At 37.7% G+C, this 22,505-nt stretch overlaps 1 protein-coding gene across 1 annotated transcript in view; it reads left to right on the top strand.

Moving 5' to 3' along the window:
• The window catches only part of LOC140146720 (cysteine desulfurase-like), a 64,284-nt gene that overhangs the window by 14,958 nt on the left and 26,821 nt on the right, over positions 1 to 22,505 (top strand). Inside the window, exons 4-11 of the mRNA XM_072168592.1 lie at positions 3,774 to 3,857; positions 4,449 to 4,502; positions 5,423 to 5,521; positions 7,212 to 7,305; positions 9,039 to 9,173; positions 18,124 to 18,281; positions 19,129 to 19,400; positions 20,998 to 21,087. Coding sequence (XP_072024693.1) covers positions 3,774 to 3,857; positions 4,449 to 4,502; positions 5,423 to 5,521; positions 7,212 to 7,305; positions 9,039 to 9,173; positions 18,124 to 18,281; positions 19,129 to 19,400; positions 20,998 to 21,087 — 986 coding nt within the window. The remainder of the gene's footprint in view (positions 1 to 3,773; positions 3,858 to 4,448; positions 4,503 to 5,422; positions 5,522 to 7,211; positions 7,306 to 9,038; positions 9,174 to 18,123; positions 18,282 to 19,128; positions 19,401 to 20,997; positions 21,088 to 22,505) is intronic.

The raw sequence follows: 22,505 nt of genomic DNA, 5'->3' as shown, positions 1-22,505 counted from the left end.
CCAGAAGATTTTCATGAATTGATGAGGGAGGGAGGGAGGTGGTTTTTTTTCAGTGTAAAATCAGCATTGTCTGCAGTTTTCAGTCTTTTCCAACAGTGTTCGAGGAATTTAAACGATGACGCTCTTTTTTTTTTTTTTTCAAATGTGAGATTCTGAGGGATAAACCCCCTAAAGTAGGCCCTACCACAAAAAGACTTGGAAGTGGTCCTTGTTCTCTAATAAACTCATTTATAGGCCTATGTACGAAAAAATCATAAATCATTCCAAAGTTTAAAATAATTGAAAAATCTAAAAAAAAAAAAAAAAAATCTGAAAAATCCCAGAAATTGAGGAGAGAGGGGACGAGAACCAAAACATTAATTTTATACGACCTTAACCGCCGGGCCTAAAACGCAAGCCGATCCTGACTCCGAAGTTTGGAAGCTGAATTGCGAGTGATTAAAGTGTGTTGCTTGAGACACACTGATGGGACCAGGTTCAAAACAAAAGTCAGGCTCGGGAGAGGGAGTTGCCGCGGTTGTTTCCTCGCCTTGCACCACTACTGAGGTCCCGGGTTCAACTTCAAGCCCCTAGCGCGCGGCCCAAAGACTCATGCGATCTTGGTTTATCTCGATCCCGCAGGTTTTCTTCGGGATCTCCAGTTTCCTCCTGCTTCTCAAAAATCGGTGATTAGTTGTTTGGTTATCAAAACTTCCTTCACCCAATGAAATTTGGGGAGCTGAAAAGATAATTGTGGATGTTACAATCCAAGTGCGGCTAGATTTGCGACAGGTTCGGCAGCATCCAGCCTAGATGATGCGATCTGATTGTGATAAGTACCATGGCAGCGAAATTACAGCGCTTTGAACCCTCCGAGATCTGGAAAAAGGCGTTATTATATAAAAGCCGAAATTTATTTTTATTTATTTTTAAAAGCCTATGAAAAATGAGAAACAAATTTGAAGATAAAGAACCACGAGAGGAACATTATAAAGGCCACTCCAAACAATCATATGAACAATATTTACTGTCAGCCTTTAGTTTACGTTATGGAAATGCTTATAAGCCTAATCCAATCTCAACTCCCACCGATACTTGAAAGTGCAAAGTGTCCGAGCGTTTTATCAAAGGTAGGCCTACAGTTACAAAGTTTATGTTGATTGGGTAAATGTTGTAAAATACAGCGCGCCTGGCTGGATATTTCGGGTTTTTTTCGCATAGGCTAGGCCTACCCCGGTCCTAACCATCCATGGATTAAAATAAGTGTAGGCCTATAATATTTCCCATTTGATGTTTGTAGCATATAGGCTTTTTGAAGGCTTATATATGTTTATAGGCGCTCCTCGTAATTTATTTCAAGAACAGCTTGCATGTCATGTTCTTCTGAACCAACTTCTTCATCTGCCGTTCAGCTACTGCCCCAGTGCCAACGGCTCAAATAATATTGGCAAGTCTCCCGTATAACACATGGTAGGCCTATAGGGGAATACATTTGCAAAATAAAAGGGCCTAGGCCTACTTTGCATTGTTTGGGGTATGAAAATAAGCACTTTTGAAAGTTAACTTATGGAAGAAAAAGCTTTTTTATACCAATTGTCAGGTTTTGGAAAAAATAATCATCTCTTGAATATTTTTTAAGGTAGGTCCTACGGAAAAAATACATAGGCCTATAATAATAATACCCATTGGAGGTGCTCGTGCCGGCACATCATCTGCAATTTATGTGTTGCGACAAATCTTGGCGATATTCCCCTCAACATCGTCACTATATCATAGGCCTATAGGCATACTCATAATTAGTTTTATGGTTTTATATGCCATGTAGGGCCTACATAAAGTCATCAGAATCATGGTCATGTTGACCGGGGGGTTGAATTTATGAATAAGTAAAATAGGAAGCTGCATATGCTTGATAATGATAAAAAAAACAATTGATCGTCCCCGCCCGCTTCCTTTCGCATGGCATTGCAATTGAGGGAGTCTGAAATGTTTAATGCTATTTTCTTTATAAGGGAAAACTTCTTTTTTTAAATGTTTCAAAAGTTAATAATATTGTTAGCGTTTCAATTTAGAGACTTTGTTTTAATCATCCTCTCAGAGAACCATCAAATAACAAGAGCCTCGATCATATCATCCTCCTCTACAAATTACACAACTAGTTATAATGTCCGGGAATAATACATAGGCCTAAAAGATCCATTTGTATTGTAAAAAATAACTTATAAATGATAAATAAAAAGGCCCTCCACTTCCTCTTTTTGATAACATGTAGACAATCAACTGGAATTTTGTTTTTACTTGACCTTTAAATAATTATAAGTGGTTGTATTACCATGATTATTGCATCTGATATTTAGATCGCGATCGCTGTTGTCAAATTATCCCGGCAAAAATGTCAACGCAACACAAAAACGCGTAACCACAATGACGTAATCCGGAAAGCGCCCAATTTTCTACTTTTGATAAATGACACGCGATGTAGCGTCGGAAGGGGGTAAATCGAGTACGTTGTTTTCATTGTATTTTTATTTCTAAAATAGTTAGTTCTTCAATTGTTTTAGATATTAATTCTATATTTTATGGGCTTTATTTTGATACCAAATCATATTTTCTTTCAATGGTCCCTTTAAAGATACTAATCTTACAGGTGCAAGTGATTAGCATGATATGATTCAATGCAGCTCTAGGTACCGTGTGAACGTATCAGTGCAGCGCGGTATATATATTCAAAAATTGTTTTAACCTATAGTTAACTTCGCCAGCGTAAAGAGTGTATGCAATAAACCAACCGGAACGGTGTAACAATTGAAATGGCAGCCATGCTGGAGGACAGTTCGAAGATAACTTAAGATGACAGAGGGACAGGTCTCTAGATCGATTCCACAACCATTCATACCTATCACACGTTTTATTGTATTATCAATATCATGCGAGTTTTTCTTTGGTATCTTATGGAGGACAGAATTTTATTTAAATATGAGGATGACTTTGTTATGAGTGATGTCGTATTGCATACCCTCTATACACACATGTACATGTACTATATATTCGCCGGGATGTTGACCGTTTTACACAAATTATAAATAATTTTTTTGGATTTTAACCTAGGGGCGTACACTGGCTGCTCTCAAATGCATTTGCCGGCAAACACCTGTGTACACATATACACATATCCCCTGTTTGTTTTTTTGTGCCAAGGAGAGACACAAACACGCACACGGTCACACCCCTACACAATATTTTTCAGACTGATTGGGGACTTAAAATAGCAGATTTTTGAGATTTCTTCCGACATATTGATTCATCAATACTGCCCCCATGGTGTCCCTGGTTGGAATAATGCCATTTTTAGCATTTTAAGATAGAGGGGAGTATGTACTATTTAAAGATGGGTGACCTGATCGACAGTCTCATCCCTCCACTTTTTCCTATCAAAATGGCAATCTTGGCATCAGAAGAAATCTCACATTTTTCTCATAATCCCGGTGGAATTTTAAGACTTAAATATGTTCTGTTGACATGTTATGAATGAAAAGGTGCTAGCCTCATCCCAATTGTGATATACCATACACTGTTCTATGGGACGTTATGAAATATCAAAACGGCTAGTGCAAACTTGGGAATCGGATTATTTTGGGACAGGCCTCAATGTGAGGTACAAAACACAATATGACAAATCTGACTACCTACATTTAAGTAGCTCACACCAGAGATGTGGGAAATTAAAAATCCCTTTAAAAAGGCAGATTGATTTGTTTATAGTTGACAGGTTGTTTATTTCATTAATTTTGCAGCAAGTGGCCAAAGTTATTGGAGCTGACCCCAAAGAGATTATTTTCACCAGTGGAGCCACAGAATCTAATAATATATCGGTTAAGGTAAGTCAATAACTGCAAACCTGACTGGTGTTCTTATCAGGGCTGTTGTCGAGCAGAACTTTCTTTGTCGACAATCATCAAATCTCAAGATCCAACGTCGGTAGGTTGTCGACAAAGCAATACATCAATAAAGTCCAAATATAAAGTTCAAAGTCCTCATTATGCATGGTGTATTTTACATCAAAATATTATCGTCAACTACACATACATTTGTAATCAAATAGGTAACTTGCCACTACAAAATGAAGTCTATTAATCCACCACCATTGTCATCTTGTGCTCAATTATTACTTTTTTATACCTAGAAAAAATGCCTCCTTTGGTCCTCATTGTGCAGATCATGTCACATACATTGTATGGTACACTAGGTTGAATGTGTACAGTGTTTGATAAAATAAATTTGAGAATCAAAATATGAAATATCCAATTTCATAGAGAACTCCTGTCTTTATATTCTTATTTTGTGTTTGTGAAATATCCAATCCATTGTAGTACTGGCCTATTGTAATGTGAAAATGGATCAAAACATCAACTTTGATAATGTCACTGTAATTCTTGTCTATAATTGCTTTGTTGTTTCATTACTTCCAGGGTGTTGCCAGATTTTACAAGAGCAAAAAGAAACATGTCATTACCACCCAAACAGTGAGTATTTGAGTACAAAGGATTTACTTTTCTTCACTCTGAAATCTGTATTCACAGGCAGTGGCATAGCTAGGACTATTTAAGGAGGGGAAGGCAACTTTCGGGGAACTGATGAAAATGGTCCAAAACAGTAAAGGCCTGTAAATATTAAATATCATGGTGGCCAGCATCCCACAAGAGGAAAGAGGAGGGGGAAAGACTTCTCACGGGGGCAGAGGTCCATTTTCCCCCTGGTATCACCACTTTCCACCTGCCTAGGATTCTAACATGTTATGGATACTAGTACCAGATTAGTCCGAGTATAGTCCCACCCTTTTTAGGTGAACATTTTCTTGAATCTCAAGACCTAGATGCTAGGATCATTCATGGTTGACCTAAAAAAAAAAAAAAAATTTCAAGATGTTTTGTATTTTTAAGATGAAAATTGATAATTTGTATTCATGTCATACTCTATTAATGATATCAAAATGCATTGAATTTGAATGCATTTTGATATCCTTTAAAATAGAGTATGACATGAATACAAAATATCAATTTTCATATTAAAATACAAAACATCTTGAATTTTTTTTTTTTTTTTTTTAGGTCAACCATGAATGATCCTAGCATCTAAATCAGGTCCAGGACACTCCAAAACGAAAAAAAAACACCTTTTATTTCTGGAATTTTTCAAAAATGGGGGGGTGGGACTATACTCGAACATGGGACTATACTCGGACGAATACGGTAATTTGAGACCTGGAAAATGTGGACAATGTTTTGAAAAGTTTTACATTTCACCATAACTGTCGTTTTAAGTATATTTATTCAGCACTTGAATTTTAAGATGACTGCATACACTTTTATTTTGAATCCTAGGGTTGTGGGAAACAAAACTTAAACTTGAAATACACATTTGTACATATTTTGTTTTATTCCAGGAACACAAATGTGTATTGGATTCATGCAGAGCATTGGAGGGCGAGGGATTTGATGTAACATACCTACCAGTACAAACTAATGGTATTGTAGATCTTAAAGTAAGTCTATAGGATAAGTTACTAGTAATCTTGGGGTCTAGTAGGTCCTGGTTCCAGGAACACAAGTGTGTAGATTCATGTAGAGCATTGGAAGGCGGGGGATTTGATGTAACATACCTACCAGTACATGGCATAGTAGATCTTAAAGTAAGTCTATAGGAGTAGTTACTGGTGATCTTGGGCCTAGAAGGGCTTGGGGTGAAAGACTGGTAGTACATGTTACAGATTTAATGGTACTTATAGCAAATCTTGGGAGTTAGTAGGGCATGGAGTGTTGAAGGATTTTATATTACAATCTACCAGCATAGACAATGAATAACATTGTGGATTTTAAGCTCTTGTAGAAGAGCTTATAATCTACTGGCATTCCCAATTATTTTTTCACCATATTGGAAAGTCAAAGTACCTGTAACCCCGACAAATTGTATCATATGTCCCACCTCATTGAAAGTGATGAAACACTATTGGTAATAATTGGTTAACAAGTGAGTAATCGCAATTTATATATCGAGGGCTTAGAGCCAGAAGCAGCTATGTCCATTTGTTTTCTCAATTACATGTTACTCATTTCGGTAACAAATGGACGGTTAATTCTGTTCTCCATAAGAAAATGTAAGTGACTTTGGGGTATATGCATGGTCACTTGCATCTATCTAACTGTTCAAGTGACCATGCATACCCCAAAGTCACTTGCATTTATTATGGAGGGCATAATTAACCCTACATTTGTTGCCGAAATGAGTAACATGTAATTGAGAAAACAAATGGACATAGCTGCTTCAGGCTCTAAGCCCTCGATTAGACAATAATAACTGCGCACCATCTATTTTGAGGTCATTGTGTGAAATCGGAGGGTTTTGTTTTGGGCTGAGGTATTTAAAATACAGAGGCCCAAGACAAAACCAGACAATTTCACACAATGAACTCAAAATAGATGGTGCAAAGTTATTATTGTCATTCATTACCGTCGTATTTAATAATTTGAACAAATCAAAATAGCATTTTATGTTATTTTATGCCATAAAACGTTGTTAAAATATAACCAGTTTTAATTATTGTTGTAACCTACCCTACAAAAAATCGACCAGGCGAATTTAAACATTCGCGCCGACAACAAGAGCTACCAATCACAGAAATGCGGCGGCATCGCAGAGGCACGCGCGTTGCAATAACGCTTAGCTTTATACACGCATCGCCGAGCGCAGAAGTCATTGTAGCGCGTCAGGAGTCATTGTGAGTTATTAATGGCCTCGCAATTAGTGCGCGGTCAGGCAATCAATTTCTTTTGATTGGATCACAGGTTTCGCGTATATTAATGAGGTTATGAATATGTTTTTATGTATTAACACTCTAAAGACTACAGTGCTTGTTCCACATATTGCTCTTCTTGATTCATATGTGACATGATCAAGGGGAATGGAGTCGGATGTGGCTGATATTGTTTTTGAGATATTGGCAAAAGCAGTGTTCAAATTCTTTTGTTTTATATTGTTTTCAGCCATTGATCAATTGCTCATAACTCATTAACCAGATGTCCGATTTTGATGGGGTTTGCATCAAAATGTAGCATTCATAACCTGCAAGAAAATGATGTAAAACAATTCTAAGTGAAAATTGCCGACATGTGACTCATTCCCCTTGATCATGTCACATATATAAAAAGCTATTTATGGATTTCATCTTTGTACAGGTGTTGGAGGAAGCAATGAGGCCAGATACTGTGTTAGTATCTGTGATGACTGTGAATAATGAAATTGGTGTCAGACAACCTGTAGAAGAAATAGGTAAGCTACCGTAGAATTCCGTCTAGAAGCATATATGCCTCTAAGCGAGGGTTTTTTAACGAAAGATATGAAAGGCCAATACCCTTCTCAAAAACATTGCAATAGATTGGTCTTACAAATATACATGTTTGTACAGCCGCCTTTATCAGTAATATAGTTGTTCAAACTCCAAATAACGTTTTTGTTGAGAGTGTCTGTCTCTTGTGTCAAAAAAACCTCGTTTAGAGGCATATATATGCTTGTAGACGGAATTTTACGGTATATCTGTGGGAGTGTGCATTATGTCTGCATCATACTACAGTTTCTGGCAGAGAAGAATGGCAGTTTTGAGAGTGTGTACAGCGTAAACACAGAAGTGGTGTTCTGATTGGCTGATTCAATCATCTGACAATCATAACAACAGACTAATTATCTGATTGGTCAATTACAAGTCAGAACAGGTCAGCGCATACAAAGCTCCATGTTTGTCTCTCATTAACAGGACGCTTGTGTCAATCTGAGCAAGGGACTGTTGTTCTCTGAAATCGAGTGTAAGGAGTCACAATGATTACCATAGCATTTTGACATTTTCATGTCTACATCTGTCGCTTTAACCGAAACTAATTGCTGATAATAAGGATACATCAAGCAAAAAGTTTGCAGCATGTCCAAGTGTCAACTTCAAGGCAAGTTTCTGGCAAAAGAAGCTGGCAATTAAGACTGAACATCAGTAGCATTGTACAATCGCTTCTGTTGTAAAATCAGTAGTAATTTTTTGGTCACTTGCTGCAACTTCTTTAGCTTCAAATGAGAAAATTTCTCAACATGCTTTCTCACCCTTAGACTAGTAGTATATAGAGGGTATGCAGTATGACTTCACTCATGACAGAGTCATCCTTATTTAAATAAATTTGAAGCCTCGGTAAGGTACCATGGGGCAATTCACATGATAATACAATGAAACAGGTGTTAGGTATGAATGGTTGTGGAATTGAACTAGACCTGTCCCCCAACATGGCTGCCATTTCAATTGTTATGCCGTTCCGGTTGGTTTATTGCACAGGGGGTGTATACAGAGTCTCAGTTCTAACCTGCATCCAAAAAGTGGATTATCAATGTTTTTTTGTACTTGCCAAACATCTATTTCAAAATCAAGTCACCCCAAGAATGTACTATATTTATGAAAACAAGTTATACACAAACAGCAGAAAACATCTATTGTATGATGGACACACCCTGTCTGCATTTGCATAATCCTGTACATTAGTCCAAATTTGCTCAGATAATACAATGTTTGTGCATGGGTGTAGGGCGGGTAGTGTGTGCATGTGTTGTATACAAAGGGGTGATAGAAAGAGATACAAGGCAGAACAAAAGGGCAAAGAAGTAATAATGGCATTAAAAAGTAAAAGTGGCAGACAAAGACAGTGGAAAGACATTCAACCCCATGAGAACTACCTGCCGATTGGCCAAAAAGAAGTTTTCATTGCACCAATCAGCAACATTGTTAGAATAAGTTCACTACACAAAAATTGGGGTGAATTATTTGCAAAGCTCCATTCTGATTGGTGATTAAAGTGAAGATATCATGTAATTGACCAATCAGTGGCAATGTTAGATCAGCAGGCAGTGCTTAGGGGGTTAAAGTTGGGGAAAGATTAAAGGTTAAGAAGAGGGAATTTTGCCATACTTATTTGTGTTGTACCTTCAATCTCCATGCAGTTTCACCTTTTTTGTGTCTTTTACATCATCAGGTAAAATGTGTCGTGCTAAGAAGATCTTCTTCCACACGGATGCAGCCCAAGCTGTAGGCAAGATTCCATTGGATGTGAATGCTATGAATATTGACTTGATGTCTATTAGTGGACATAAGATATATGGGCCTAAAGGTGAGTAGCAGTGACTGAATTCATTAAGATATGAGCTAAGTTACAGAGAGCAGCACAAGCGGTAGTCATGATTCCATTGGATGTGAATGCTATGAATATTGACTTAATGTCTATTAGTGGACATAAGATATATGGGCCTAAAGGTGAGTACCAGTGACTGAATTCATTAAGATATGAGTTAAGTTACAGAGAGCAGCCCAAGCGGTAGTCATGATTCCATTGGATGTGAATGCTATGAATATTGACTTAATGTCTATTAGTTGATATAAGGTATATGGGCCTAAAGGTGAGTACCAGTGATTGGATTCTTATATACTCAGATCAGCTCATAATAGGCAGGACTTGTAACATTGTGGATTGATATAGAACGGCGTACACACAGCTTGGCGCAGTACCTACGCGAACTGCGTATTGCGTGACTGACACATGCTTTTGTGAATTTACGTGGGCGTAAGTTGGAACTTTATTGACTCTCGCAGTAACAAAAACCGAATAATTATCGCCTATTACGAGCTGATCATAGTATATATCAATTGGTCACTATAATCCCAGGCAGAGATTTGCATCTGGCATCACCTGTCACTTGAAGCAGAAAAATAATTTGATTGGCTGTTTTACTGATTTGAGGCATGCATACGCATAACATTCCAAGTTAATTTCTGCTGCCAATTATAGTCCAAGTAGAAGTGTTGCCTGGTCCTGTTTTTTGTTGTCACTCATGAGTGCTTTAGTGATGTTTAATCATTGATCATGAATATGAACCTAAAGCAGAAACGTTCACCAAAGGGAGAATACATTTCACTCTTCTTGGTTAATCTCTTTCAACATAATATATAGGCCGACCATGGAAGATAACCGGTTGAAAAGTGCACCACTGGCTGATAAAATCAGAGCAGACTTCAATAATAAAAAGAAAAAAAAATTGTCATTGGCATAAAAAAATCCCTGACTAAATGTTACACTACCCTTGATTAACTAATTAGCTAGTTTTGTAGCGGGTTCCCCATCGGAAGCTTGATTAACCATTTTCACTGTAATATCATTGACCTACATTAGAATAAAACTGGTTGAAAAGTTTACCACTGTCTGATAACATATAGATAAGTGATATTTGTACAAAAACTTGAAATGATAATCATATTGTGAGCATTTTATAAATACTAGATACAAATTTGGTATTGACAATAATATAAAACCATATACAGGTGTGTTATCAGTGTATGATGGGTTTTGATAGGGCCTGTACTTAAATGAACAGTTTATTTCCAAAACTGGGTAATCACATGTGCTGGCTTGTGCATTTGTTCTGAATGTAATAATATTATTTAAAATAATCAGAAACTTGGCAAGTATGTAATTGATAATAATTACAGTGCACTACCTTTAATTTGGAACTATTAATATACATTATAAAGTCACACAAAATGTACAGAGCATATGTGATGTTTCATGTCAAAAGGAGACACTTTTGGGCAGGATCGTAAATGGAGAAATAGCCATAAATCTGCCCACGGGTGATTTTTTCACAATTTGGGTTTGTTGCAAATTTGTGATGTTATCAATGTTTTAAATATTGTCTGATAGTTTCAGACCAGAATATAACTGGCATCTTGTATTTTTGGAGACATTTTTCAAGGTAATTCCTACTCTCAACATTGTCAATAATATTTTTAAAGACCGATATCTCAATTTCCAATTTTATAATACCATAACTTACGAACTCAATATCTTCGCTTAGGAATGTCCGATTTAATTGGAGAAAGCGGTGTTGTGGAGCAAAATATCTTTTAATTTAAGAATAGGCCTATATTAAAACCTCAAAATTGATGACCTGCCCAAAAGTGTCTCCTTTTGACATGACTAGGCACATATAGTGATTCTGATCAAAATCACCAAGTGAATTGAGATGAAGAGGGATAATTTCTGAATTTTAGTGACTAATCTTTGCAGAAGTATCAATCTAAATCCAGCTACATGTAGTAGCACATACAATCAAGGTGTCAATCAATACTGTAGAGTGATACTTTTGAGATGGTCAAGATGTACATCATTTGACACCACAGTTATTTGACACTACATCATTTTTTTTCACTTAGGCACCAGAAACAAATTGGTTCGATCTTTGGATCGACCGTCGATGCTGCTTCGATGCATGTTATTAATGAACTATCAACTAATTAATCAGAATTAACGATACATTTGTATTGGACAATATCACTATACAGGCAAAATTACTATTTTATCACAATTAATAATAGTAAATTAATTGATTTCATAAATAATAAGGATCGACCAAGCATCGATGGTCGATCGAAAGATCGAACTAATTTGTTTCTATTGCCTTACATACCTGATGAAGGGGCCATTCAAAGGATTTTGTTTAAAGTGAATTTATTGTTGCATTTTTTTATCTATCTGAAAACTAAAGTGTTGTTTTAATTTGGAATTTTGGGCAAAGTACAAAGTATTGCAATTCTTACAGGTCATGCCATGCAGTATGATAAGTGGGTTCTAAACAGGTTACCAAACCTGTGATTTGGTAGCCCAGTTGGGTGACTTTTTAAGATTTACCTTGCTAGTTTTGGCTGGTCCCTGTCCCATAGAAACTAATGGTAAAGAAAATAATTGGGTGACTTTTTGACATTGATTTTAGTATTGTCCTTTCCCATTGTAACCAATGATTAAGAGAAAATTTGGGTGACTTTGGGGGCTGATGAACAACCCTGCTCAATCCAATATCGACTCTCATACTCACACTTCTGATTGTGTAGGAATATCAAACATCATGGCTGCTAAATGCTCACAAGGCCAAGCAAAAGAAAATCTCAAAGAGATGTTAACTTGTTCCATCTGTGCTAAGCCGTATGCCAATGATGAACATAAAGCCAAATGTCTGCCTTGTCTACATACCTTTTGTAAATCTTGTCTACAAAGTATTGCTGATAAGCAATCAAAGTTTGACTGTCCAAAATGTTGCAAACTGATCACATTACCAGGAGGAACTGTGGACAGCCTGCCTAATAACTTCATCGTGGAAAATCTTAAGGCGTACCAGGATATTTTCAACTCATCCATTTCATGTGGCAGTTGTGATAGTCAGCAAGCAGGCAGTTTTTGTCATGATTGTGGGACTTTTCTGTGCCAAAAATGTGTGGATGCTCATTCACAATTAGGCATTTTAAGGCACCATAAGCTTTCAACAATAGCTGATCTCAAAGAGCAGAAATGCAACCCCACAACAAAACTGGGGCAGTGTTGTACAAAACACCCAAAGCAAGATGTGAGCATGTACTGTAAAGAAATTAGCTGCAAAATAGCTGTTTGTTCAATATGCAGCCATCTTGATCATCGAGGTCATGACCTCGTTGAATTATCAACAGCCCACGGCCCTGCAAGGTGCTAACGCTTCAAAGTGTTCATAGTTCTGGTCGCTAGGGTTCAAATCCCCGCACAGGCATGGAATCCTACCTAATATGTATACCATGTTCGCTTCCATCTAGCGATCAATAACCTGAATAACCATTGTGTAATTCAATTCAATGCATAAGCTCATACACATGTGGTTCTTTGATGTCAATCGCATACAATATAACCCGTGATCAATAATGAACGTTGGTCAAAAGACGAGCTTACTGAAGTGAAAAATTATGTACATGCAGATTCATCATTTATGCATATTGCCTTGAAAATCATAAAAAGCAACTGCTTGATCAACCCAAATGATTTTATTAGCGTTATTTCTAAACCATATTTCAAAACCACAAAGTGTTTTACCTGACTTTTGACCCAGAAATGTATGAATTTGATGAGAAATTGTGATGAAAAATAATATTTTACGGTCGGATTCAGAAAGAGAAAATCTTATTACACACGTTAATTACATCACAATCCAAACATAGATGGTTAAGTTCATGGAGAATGTTACAAACTGTTGTATCTTTTGCCATATTGTTTTTCTATAGGGAATAATGTTTTATCGTTAAAATCGGACATGAAAACCTATCAAAACACAACAAAAACGTGCATCGCTATTTGTATGCATGAAACAAATTATAAGAATTGTACAGAAGTGACCTAACACTTATGAAGGCTGTATCTTGAGAACGCGCATGGTCTGATGCTAGAATCTTGGCAAGGACACTTTGGTGAAATAAATAAAAATATATGTGATTTATTTTGTGTGACTTTTGAGCGTTAAATGTTTCAAAATTTAAAAATGAACAAAATGCGAGTAACTATGATGTCATCAACATGACAATAATATTCATGATAAATAATTATTGCTCCCTAAAAAAGAAAGGGTTAACAAATGGTTTGAATACATCGCATACGACCTTATAGTAACTGTATCTAGAAATTTGTGCAAGTTACTTGTCAATTTTCGCCAGAAACAAGCTTTTTCTACAGTTACTGCCCAGCTCATTAGCGCGATATGGGATATTCTTTACTTCGAGTTTACTGCCCTCTGTTGACGACAGGGCTTCGAACTCTTATCAAGGCGATCTAAGAAGTGCAGGGCCGTGAGCCATTGATAAGATTACTGATGATATGCGCCAATCCGCCAAGATACTAAATTTGAGAAATAAAGAATTGTCATGTAAACGATTAGTAGTGGAAAGTCTGCAAGAAAATTTGACCACAAACTTCAAAAAGAAAGATGAAGAAATGCAAGAGATTGCATCAATCAAAAATTGCATCAACAAATTGACAAAAACTACAACAAAGCTCATTCCCTCTTGAAAAATTTGTATGAAACAGAGAAGAAAAGTTTGACTGCAACAATTGGATCGATAGACTCTCTTGCAGCTCATATCAGCAGTGCCTGTGACTTTGCTGGCCAGTCATGTGACTTGAACCATACACAGCTTCTGACCTCACAAAACCAAGTCTTGGATAGACTGAAAGAACTCCAAACAGCAGAGTTACCTGAGACTACATTTACATCATATAAGACTGACTTTGATTTCACTGAGAAGCATCATTCAGCTATGACACAGATTCAAGAATCACTGCAGGATTTGTGCGATATTGAGTGGATGCAAAAAATACAGACTCAACAAGTAGCTATTGATTCAAGCCAATCAGCACAAGTGGAAGATAAAGCGACATCAACAGTACCTGATGAAGAGAAACCACAGGTTGATCCACAGCAATGCACCATTCAGTTAGCTGATATAGGAAGATTCTGGAACAGAGTCATCATTGAAACTGTAGATTCTAGTGGACAAAAATTGACTACTGGTGGAGCCATGGTGGAGGCTATCCAAGGCGGATGTACACTTGGGGTAATAGACAATAATAATGGCACATACATGTGTCACTATAGCGTATACCTCACCCCACTGCTCTATGTCAAGATAAATGGGTCTGATATAAAAGGCAGTCCATTCAACCTTGATGCATGTAAACCACAGATTGACCCGCAGCAGTGTACCATTCAATTTGGACTGCCAGCTGAATATGAGCATAAAAAAGGACATTCTGATCAGTGGAAGAAAGCAATTGTACGACTTGTAGATAGGAATGGGCTTCAGATGACCACAGGTGGTGCCATGGTAAAGGTTACTCAAAAAGAAGCTGCATTGAGAGTACAAGATAAAGGTGATGGCACATACATATTTGACTATAACCGTCTCTATTCATATAGCCAATACCATTCACTCTGTGTTTCTGTAAATGAGACTGACATAAAAGGAAGTCCATTCCAATATTATAGTAGTACGTATACTGGCTGAGCTAAATCTGCCATAATTAATGGGGATTTTGTTACTCTTGGGAAGGAGGGAGGAAGAAAGCAGTGCTATTTGAGATATTTAGGCCAAAAAAACACCAAGTTTGTTTTGAATATTGTATAATTTTCACTGACAAACATTGACTGACCTGTGACATTTCACTCATAATAATGCATATGGGGTATAGGTCCCCCATCTAAGGTGTAGTACCAGGTTTACGATTTAGTGGTTAAATATTATAATATATCTTATCACAAAATGTCAGTGCATAGAGGTCCACAGTTATACTGTTAATGTACATAGGAGGCTCATAGGGTCCATATTTGAAAATGTGTAGAGGTGACTAGATAAAACCCTATAATCGGGGACTTTTTGGCAATTTTTTACTAAAATCCGGGGACTTCACCCCAAATGGGGACGTCCCCAATTATAATAATAGGACTAGATTTTTATTGGACTAGAAGTATGAAATCTCTTCACTTATAATAATAGCCGTATGGGGTCCCTTTAGGAAGGAAGGAATAAAGAGAGAAGATGAACAAAGAACTTGTTTTTTCCCCTCAGGATTAAAACCCAAACCCCCGCTTGCCAACCACTCAATGGGCGTAAGGTAACCACAGGTCTTTCGCTGGCCTGGCCAACTAAAGCATGCCTATATATGACTTGCTGTGATTGCGTCATTTCACTCACCTGTGGTGCACGCATGCGCAGTGGCTGTGTGCTGTTGTATTTTGGTGGATTAAGGATGGTTAGGGTTAATAAAACAAGTCCCAATACAGCCTCATGTTTTTTTCATACTCAGCCTGGTTGTTAGGCCTGAGATTTGTTTCCTTTTTATGGTATGAAAAGAAAGTAATAGTCTAGTCCCCCATGGTGGTACAGGATCAATCTTGATTCTTGCGGAGTAAATTTGTTGGAATCATTCGATTCTTACCAATCAACTTCTGTGTAAACTATAAAATATGTTTATGAGAATCTTTCGAGAATCGATTCTAAGATTCTCACCAAAATTTAGTCTCTGGTGGTATATTATGCACCCATTGAGGTACACACTTTTGCTTCTACATGTATAATATCCGAACCTCTTGAACAATTTAGCTCATAACTTGTTTTTGTGATAGGTCATCATGTAAGATAGAAAACACATTCAGTAGACAAGGTTCTTAGTATCAGATCCAGAAATTGCATTTACTTGTTTATGTTTCAGCAACATCTGTTGCCTTTATCAACACTTATGGGTAGGGACTGATATTGGCAACTGACACTAGAAGTAGTTCCAGTTAGAGTTGGCAGTTGGTTTTTCTTCAAGGGATTTTCTTCAAGAGAGCTTCCTTTATCCAGAAAAATCATTAAAATTGAGTACACACCTTTAAGATATTTTTCCATTCAGTACAGGGCTTCCCACACCTTTTTGCCATGACCCAAATTTCATGAGAAAATATGGCATGACCTACAACATGATGCACATGTTGTTATTTACTGAAACTAATGTGATATGTGCCTATTTATTTGAGTGCTTCCGAAAGGATCTGAATCTGATAGTGGATCCCTTGTAGCAAAAACATACTCATTGTGTGGGCTGATTTTATCATTCACCATTGGTTAGTACTTGACCACCCACAATGATTAATCTAATTACACATTCATCAAGAATCCTAGATGGATATAATATGTGAATACCTGTGAGGCGATATGGTGAGGTTGAAAGGTCAAAATCCAAAGTTAGTAGGCCATTTTTTCTGGGATTTTGTGGTCACAGGGGAGGGCAGTTACTGGAACTGATAGAATAGGATACTAATTTTAAAAGGGCCTAATCGAAGTAGGCTAATTGTGAGTAGGAGACATAATTATCAGTGGCAGCTCTGCAAAATGTGGAGTCAAGAGAATGGTATAAGGAGTGAAAAGTTTCCAAGAAAATAAACAAGTGCATACAATTCACCAATTTCTGTAAATAGGCAGAGCAAGGTGTTCTGGATAGAATTGGACATTTTCTACTTGCAATTCATCTCTTGCATCCAGCACAGCTCTAGAGGGTTTCCACTCTTACACAAGATCATCTTTCTCTTCACTTAATCCCTCCTGTTGTTAATGGTGCTCTGTATGTGTGCAGAAGATCTTATGTGAAAGTGAAAATTCTACAAAATTGAAGATGCCAAAATGGGGGGAATGAGGACTAGGAAATGTCCAACTCATTCACAATGAACCACTTTGCCTGTTACAGGTATTGGTACATTGTATGTGCACGCAGGCCCTTGAGACTCCAGGGCTAGTTGGAGGACATCATTAATAATACATGCAGGATGCCATTTTGTGACTCTTAAGAAATTATCAAGCATAAGTAGATGAAATATCTTTTCAATAAAATATGCTTCTAAATGTACTGTACTTGATAATATTACATTCTGTTATTATTTTATATCCATATTAATTTTATGTCGATTTATATGGGACACGATCTGGTCCATGGGAATACATAAGAAAATAGACATCAAAAAACTTTAGAACCAAGTATGCTAGACCTTTGGTGTTTTCAGTAAATGATAGCCTATTGTATGTATTATGTAATAATTACAGTAACTCAATTTTCAAAAATGCCTCCTTTGGCTCCCATGGACCAGATCGTGTCACATATTGTGTTAAATTGAATGTGGAGTTACAATGTACTCGGTTCCATAAGTGGTACAAAAATGTGACTGTTTATTAAATTATAATAAATTATCCATGGCTTCAAAATATGGAACTCTTCCACAGAGCCCTATATAGGGTTTTATGGTCTCTTATTTACATGATCGTAGTAAGACCTGAGCGGCAACGACAAGCATAATGCAAATACATACGCAGTGAAGACGACTGAAGGATTCTAGTCCAAGCTGTTTGTACAGAATAGCGTATCTCATTATTCTGTTATCACTGGACTGGTGCAGGCTTGTGTGAGAGTGGAAGCCCTACATCAATGAAGAAACAAGAAATGAGGATTAAAACATTTGAAGCTCTCACACAATGAAGTGCTTTGCTTGCATTACTGGTATTGGTGCGTTGCATTTGCGTTGCATGTGCGCAGAAGACCATGCGTACATGAAAGAGTGGAAGCCCAACAGAGCGGTGGTGGCCAAGAGACGCGAATGAGGAGTGAAAATGTTTGGAAGTGTTAATTATGAGAGAAGAAAATATCCAAATCTTAAACACAAAATTGCTTTAATTGGCTGCTTATATTACAGGTATTGGTGCATTGTATGTGCGCAGAAGACCACGCGTGAGAGTGGAAGCCCTACAGAGTGGTGGTGGCCAAGAGAGAGGAATGAGGAGTGGTACGCTACCAGCTCCATTAGTTGTAGGTTTGGGTGCAGCTTGTGATGTAGCTATGCAAGAAATGGAGGTAAGCAATATAAAGGGATCCATACACCCACTATTGAAGACATGGCCTTAATCTTCCACACAGGTTGTGTGAATTCCAAATGGGGCTACCTGAATTGGGTGACTCCACTTGAAATCTACACCCCCTGTGTAGCCATATCATCCAAAGGGGGTGTATGGATTTCAACTGGAATAGCATAATGGCTGATGATAAAATGGGCTATTCCAGTTAAAATCAATACACCCTCTATGAAAGACATAACCTTAATCTTCCACACAGGGAGTATGAATTTCAAATGGGGTTACCTGAATTTGTGACTCCACTTAGAATCTACCCCTGTGTGGGAGATTAAAGCCATGTCTTTCCTAAGGGGTATATGGATTTCAACTGGAATATCACAATGGCTGAAGACAAAATGTTAACATCCTCTGATCCAGGTGTTTTCAGCCTACCAAACACTGATATTTAAGCCCTTGATAAACTCTAAAATGTGAAGTTAGCTCAATCGATAAGGCGTTCAACTATGGTGTGAGAGGTTATGGGTTCGCACCCTGTCGGTGGTTAGTACGCTCACATGTAAAAATGAAATGAAATGACTTGTACAGGTGGGTGGCAAACAAAGAGCATCAAGTCAGCTAGGATGTCTTGAAACTGTGAACTTGTGACTTAATGCTTACTTTACATGCTTATTTATGTAAAAACATATGTAGTACATTAGTGGTGAGAAGCAAGTGAGGAGACCACTACAACCCATCCTCCCAATGCAACATTAAGCCAGAGAAGTCTCCTATACTTGTAATTAGACAGACAATCAATCAATCAACTTTATTTGATAATTCATGTATTTCCTCTTGTATTCTTTTCGCAGTATGATAGTAAACGTATCGCAACCCTCGCAGATAGATTGATCAAAAAGATCACCGACCGTATTCCTAACGTGATTCGCAATGGCGACCCAGAAGAAACGTATCCTGGATGCGTCAACCTATCTTTCGCGTACGTTGAAGGCGAGAGTCTCTTGATGGCGCTTAAAGACGTGGCGTTGTCGTCCGGGAGTGCATGCACCTCTGCGTCTTTGGAGCCGTCATATGTTTTGAGAGCTATCGGAGCTGATGAAGATTTGGCACACTCATCTATAAGGTATGAAAGCAATGTAAAATGCTACTTGTTTGAGGGGTTGTAGCTTAGTGCACAATTAGTTAAAGGGGCATTTTGCAATCCACATTCTCATCCCCCCCCCACTCCCCCCCACAAAAAAAAAACACAAGATTTTTATACCACAGGAAACCTAGCTACATAATGTTTATTACAAAATATTTTTTTATGGATATCTACTGAAAATGCTAGTAATACTCATTTAAAAGCAATACATTTGATATGAAAGTGCAGAGAGTTTTTATGTGTAGGATGAAACTAGACTTGATTAAACACAAATCAGAATATCCAAGATATTGAAGAAGATTGAATGAAATTTGGTAGGATTTGAAAATTTGCAATTAAAACAGATTATGCAAGAGGAAGGTTTCATCCAGTTTACTCTTGGTCATCGTCAGCTCCCAATGTCTGACAAGTGGCAGGGCTGTTGAGCTATTCTGAGCCAATGAAACCAGATGGTGTCAGTTGGCTCAGAAAAGAGTTGTGCATCATTGGTAAATAGTATACAAATATTGACTGTTATGAGGGGCATGGTTAAAATTATAGGCCCAAGGTGATCTCAAAACCATGCTATTTCCCAAAAGTAATGATGTTTTTGTTTTGAGCCGTGGGTCATATGTACGTGAACAACCACGGCAAAGGTATTGTCTGTCTCGATCATGTATATGAACCACTGCTCAAAACAAAACACATCATCACTTAGGGGAAATGTCAACAAGCAGTCGTGGGAAAAGTAGTGGACCAAGTTTGACACTTGTGATTAAGCTGTCGGCTAAGTGAGAAAATAGTGAGTTACTTTTTCAATGGATTTGCCAAGCAAAATGTTTGACTCATATATATTGTAAGGTTTAGGTGTGCAAACTTTTAAAAGCACATTCTCAGTAATGTAACATATCAAGTCGAGTAAGTGGATATCTATGAAGATTTGGCTGTTGGGAAAGTGTGAATTTTTTTAATTTTGTGAGGCCTGGTTCAGAGCTTGAAGGTCATAATTGAAAGTCTTGTGGTCATCAGCAGTTAAAAGGATGGTCTGATTTCAGATGGTCTGAAACTGGAACACCTTTGGAGAAGCCCATCCCTGCCAATCGAAACAAAAATCAAGCTGTTTGAGACAACTTGTGTTACTGTCTTTCTGTACGGGTGCAAGTCAGCTCTGCAGCCTAGCTAGCCGACTGATGATGATGATGATTTAATTACAAGCTATTTCCAACTTGGTTGAATGACCTTAAACAGTACTCTCCACATGTGTAGTTAAATGCTGGTTAAGGTGCATGATTTCTCCATTTCGATCGGATAATTTTGCTTAAAGGGTGCATGCATGGAAGATCATTTTGACAGGAAGTTTGTATTTTGATTTTCACTATAACTTAGGGAGTAACAATGACAAGTATCTGAAAATTAAATGTTTGGTAAAGAAGTGATGAAAGGAATGCAACTATATCTTGGAAATTTGGAGAAAAAAAATGAAAATTTTGAATACTTTTCTTTGTTTACTCTAAAAGTTGTAGTAAAACGCCAAATGCTATCCTGCATGCATCCTTTGTGCATTTATGGCAAACAATATTATTTTGTTTTTATTCAGGTTTGGGATTGGTCGCTTCACAACAGAAGAGGAGGTAGATTATACAGCTGAGAAATGTATAGAAAAAGTAACAGCACTGAGAGAAATGAGGTAGGTGAAAACAATTCACAGTTAGAGTGTACATTATGGAGAGCTATAATTGGAATCTTGACTCCCAATAAAAAAAGGTAAAGGAGATCAACCTGTGTTCTCAGGTCGGAATCTCTGAAATTCTCTGCAAGTTGTCCCTATACTAGGCCTATAAATTGTGTTAAGCATAAATTGGCAAATGTCGAAAGTAGAAGTGAAAGTGGCCATTTGTTTATCAACTACGCAGGGTGATGTTTCCCCCTTAGAACTTGGAAAATTTTGCAAAATGAAGACCTAATTGAAGCGATTTGGTGGACCATTTTGGCACTGTTACTGTGTAAAATTTAAATTTGAACAGTTGAAAAGCTGAAAATTGTGAAATGCCGGTCCATAAAGCCTTTCGTTGTCCTACATATCGGGAGTATAGGTCCTAAATGCCAAAAGCCGAGAATAAATACACAATATCAGGTGTTTCTCTATTCAATTTTTGCAATATCTGAACGCGTACGTTTTCAAGATTTTGTACGCATTGGACTTTGGAACTAGGGATTTGAAGGAGTCAGAAAAGTGCCTGAACGGGTAAATACGTGTGTTTTGTGCGTTAAAGAAAACCCTGTGTATAGGCACAATGTGAAATCTCCCCAGAAATCAATTTATTTGCACCAGAATCTCCATGAGAGTAATTTCAATATGACCATACTCATGTACAATTCAATGGGTAAGTTTACTGCTGCATGGCTGATATGGGTTACATTTGTGCATGATAGATAATTAGAGGGGAGGAAAAGTTTTCTTAATTTATTATAATTACATACTACCGTAAAAACTTAATAGTTAGCATATTATGTGCTTACTATCGAGCGCTTTTTATGTCTCCACCGGAGGTATTATGTTTCTTGGTTGTCTGTCCGTCCGTCCGTCCATCTGTCCGTCCGTCATCGTCCGTCCGTCCGTCCATCTGTCCGTCCGTCCGTCCATCTGTCCGTCCGTCCGTCCGTCATCTGTCCGTCCATCTGTCCGTCCGTCCGTCCATCCATCTGTCCGTCCGTCCGTCCGTCCCTCTGTTCGTCCGTCCGAGCTTGCCAGTGCAATTTCTCGGAACTGGTTAATATTAGAGGCTTGAGAACTAACAAAGGACAACTGGAAGTGAGGATCCAGAATACTCCATCAGACTCTAAACCGGACATTATTCTCAATGATGAAACCAAGCTGGATTCTTCAGTGCCTGATGATAGTCACTCACATCTCACTAAATGGGTACTGCTGTATGCGAAAAGACAGAACTGATGACAGTGGTTGGGGTGGCTGCCTAATATACCATCGAAATGGTCTCCCTATAGTCAGGGAAACCCACCTAGAGCCCAAGAAGCATGAGCTGGTGGTCTTCACTATCCTTACCAAGAGTGGCACCCTGCTTCTTTCGCTTGTTTACATAACTG

This window comes from Amphiura filiformis, chromosome 2 (genome assembly GCF_039555335.1).
Source record: "Amphiura filiformis chromosome 2, Afil_fr2py, whole genome shotgun sequence".
NCBI lineage: Eukaryota > Metazoa > Echinodermata > Ophiuroidea > Amphilepidida > Amphiuridae > Amphiura > Amphiura filiformis.
The sequence above is the reverse complement of the archived record's forward strand: the minus strand, read 5'-3'. Positions and strand labels throughout refer to the sequence as shown.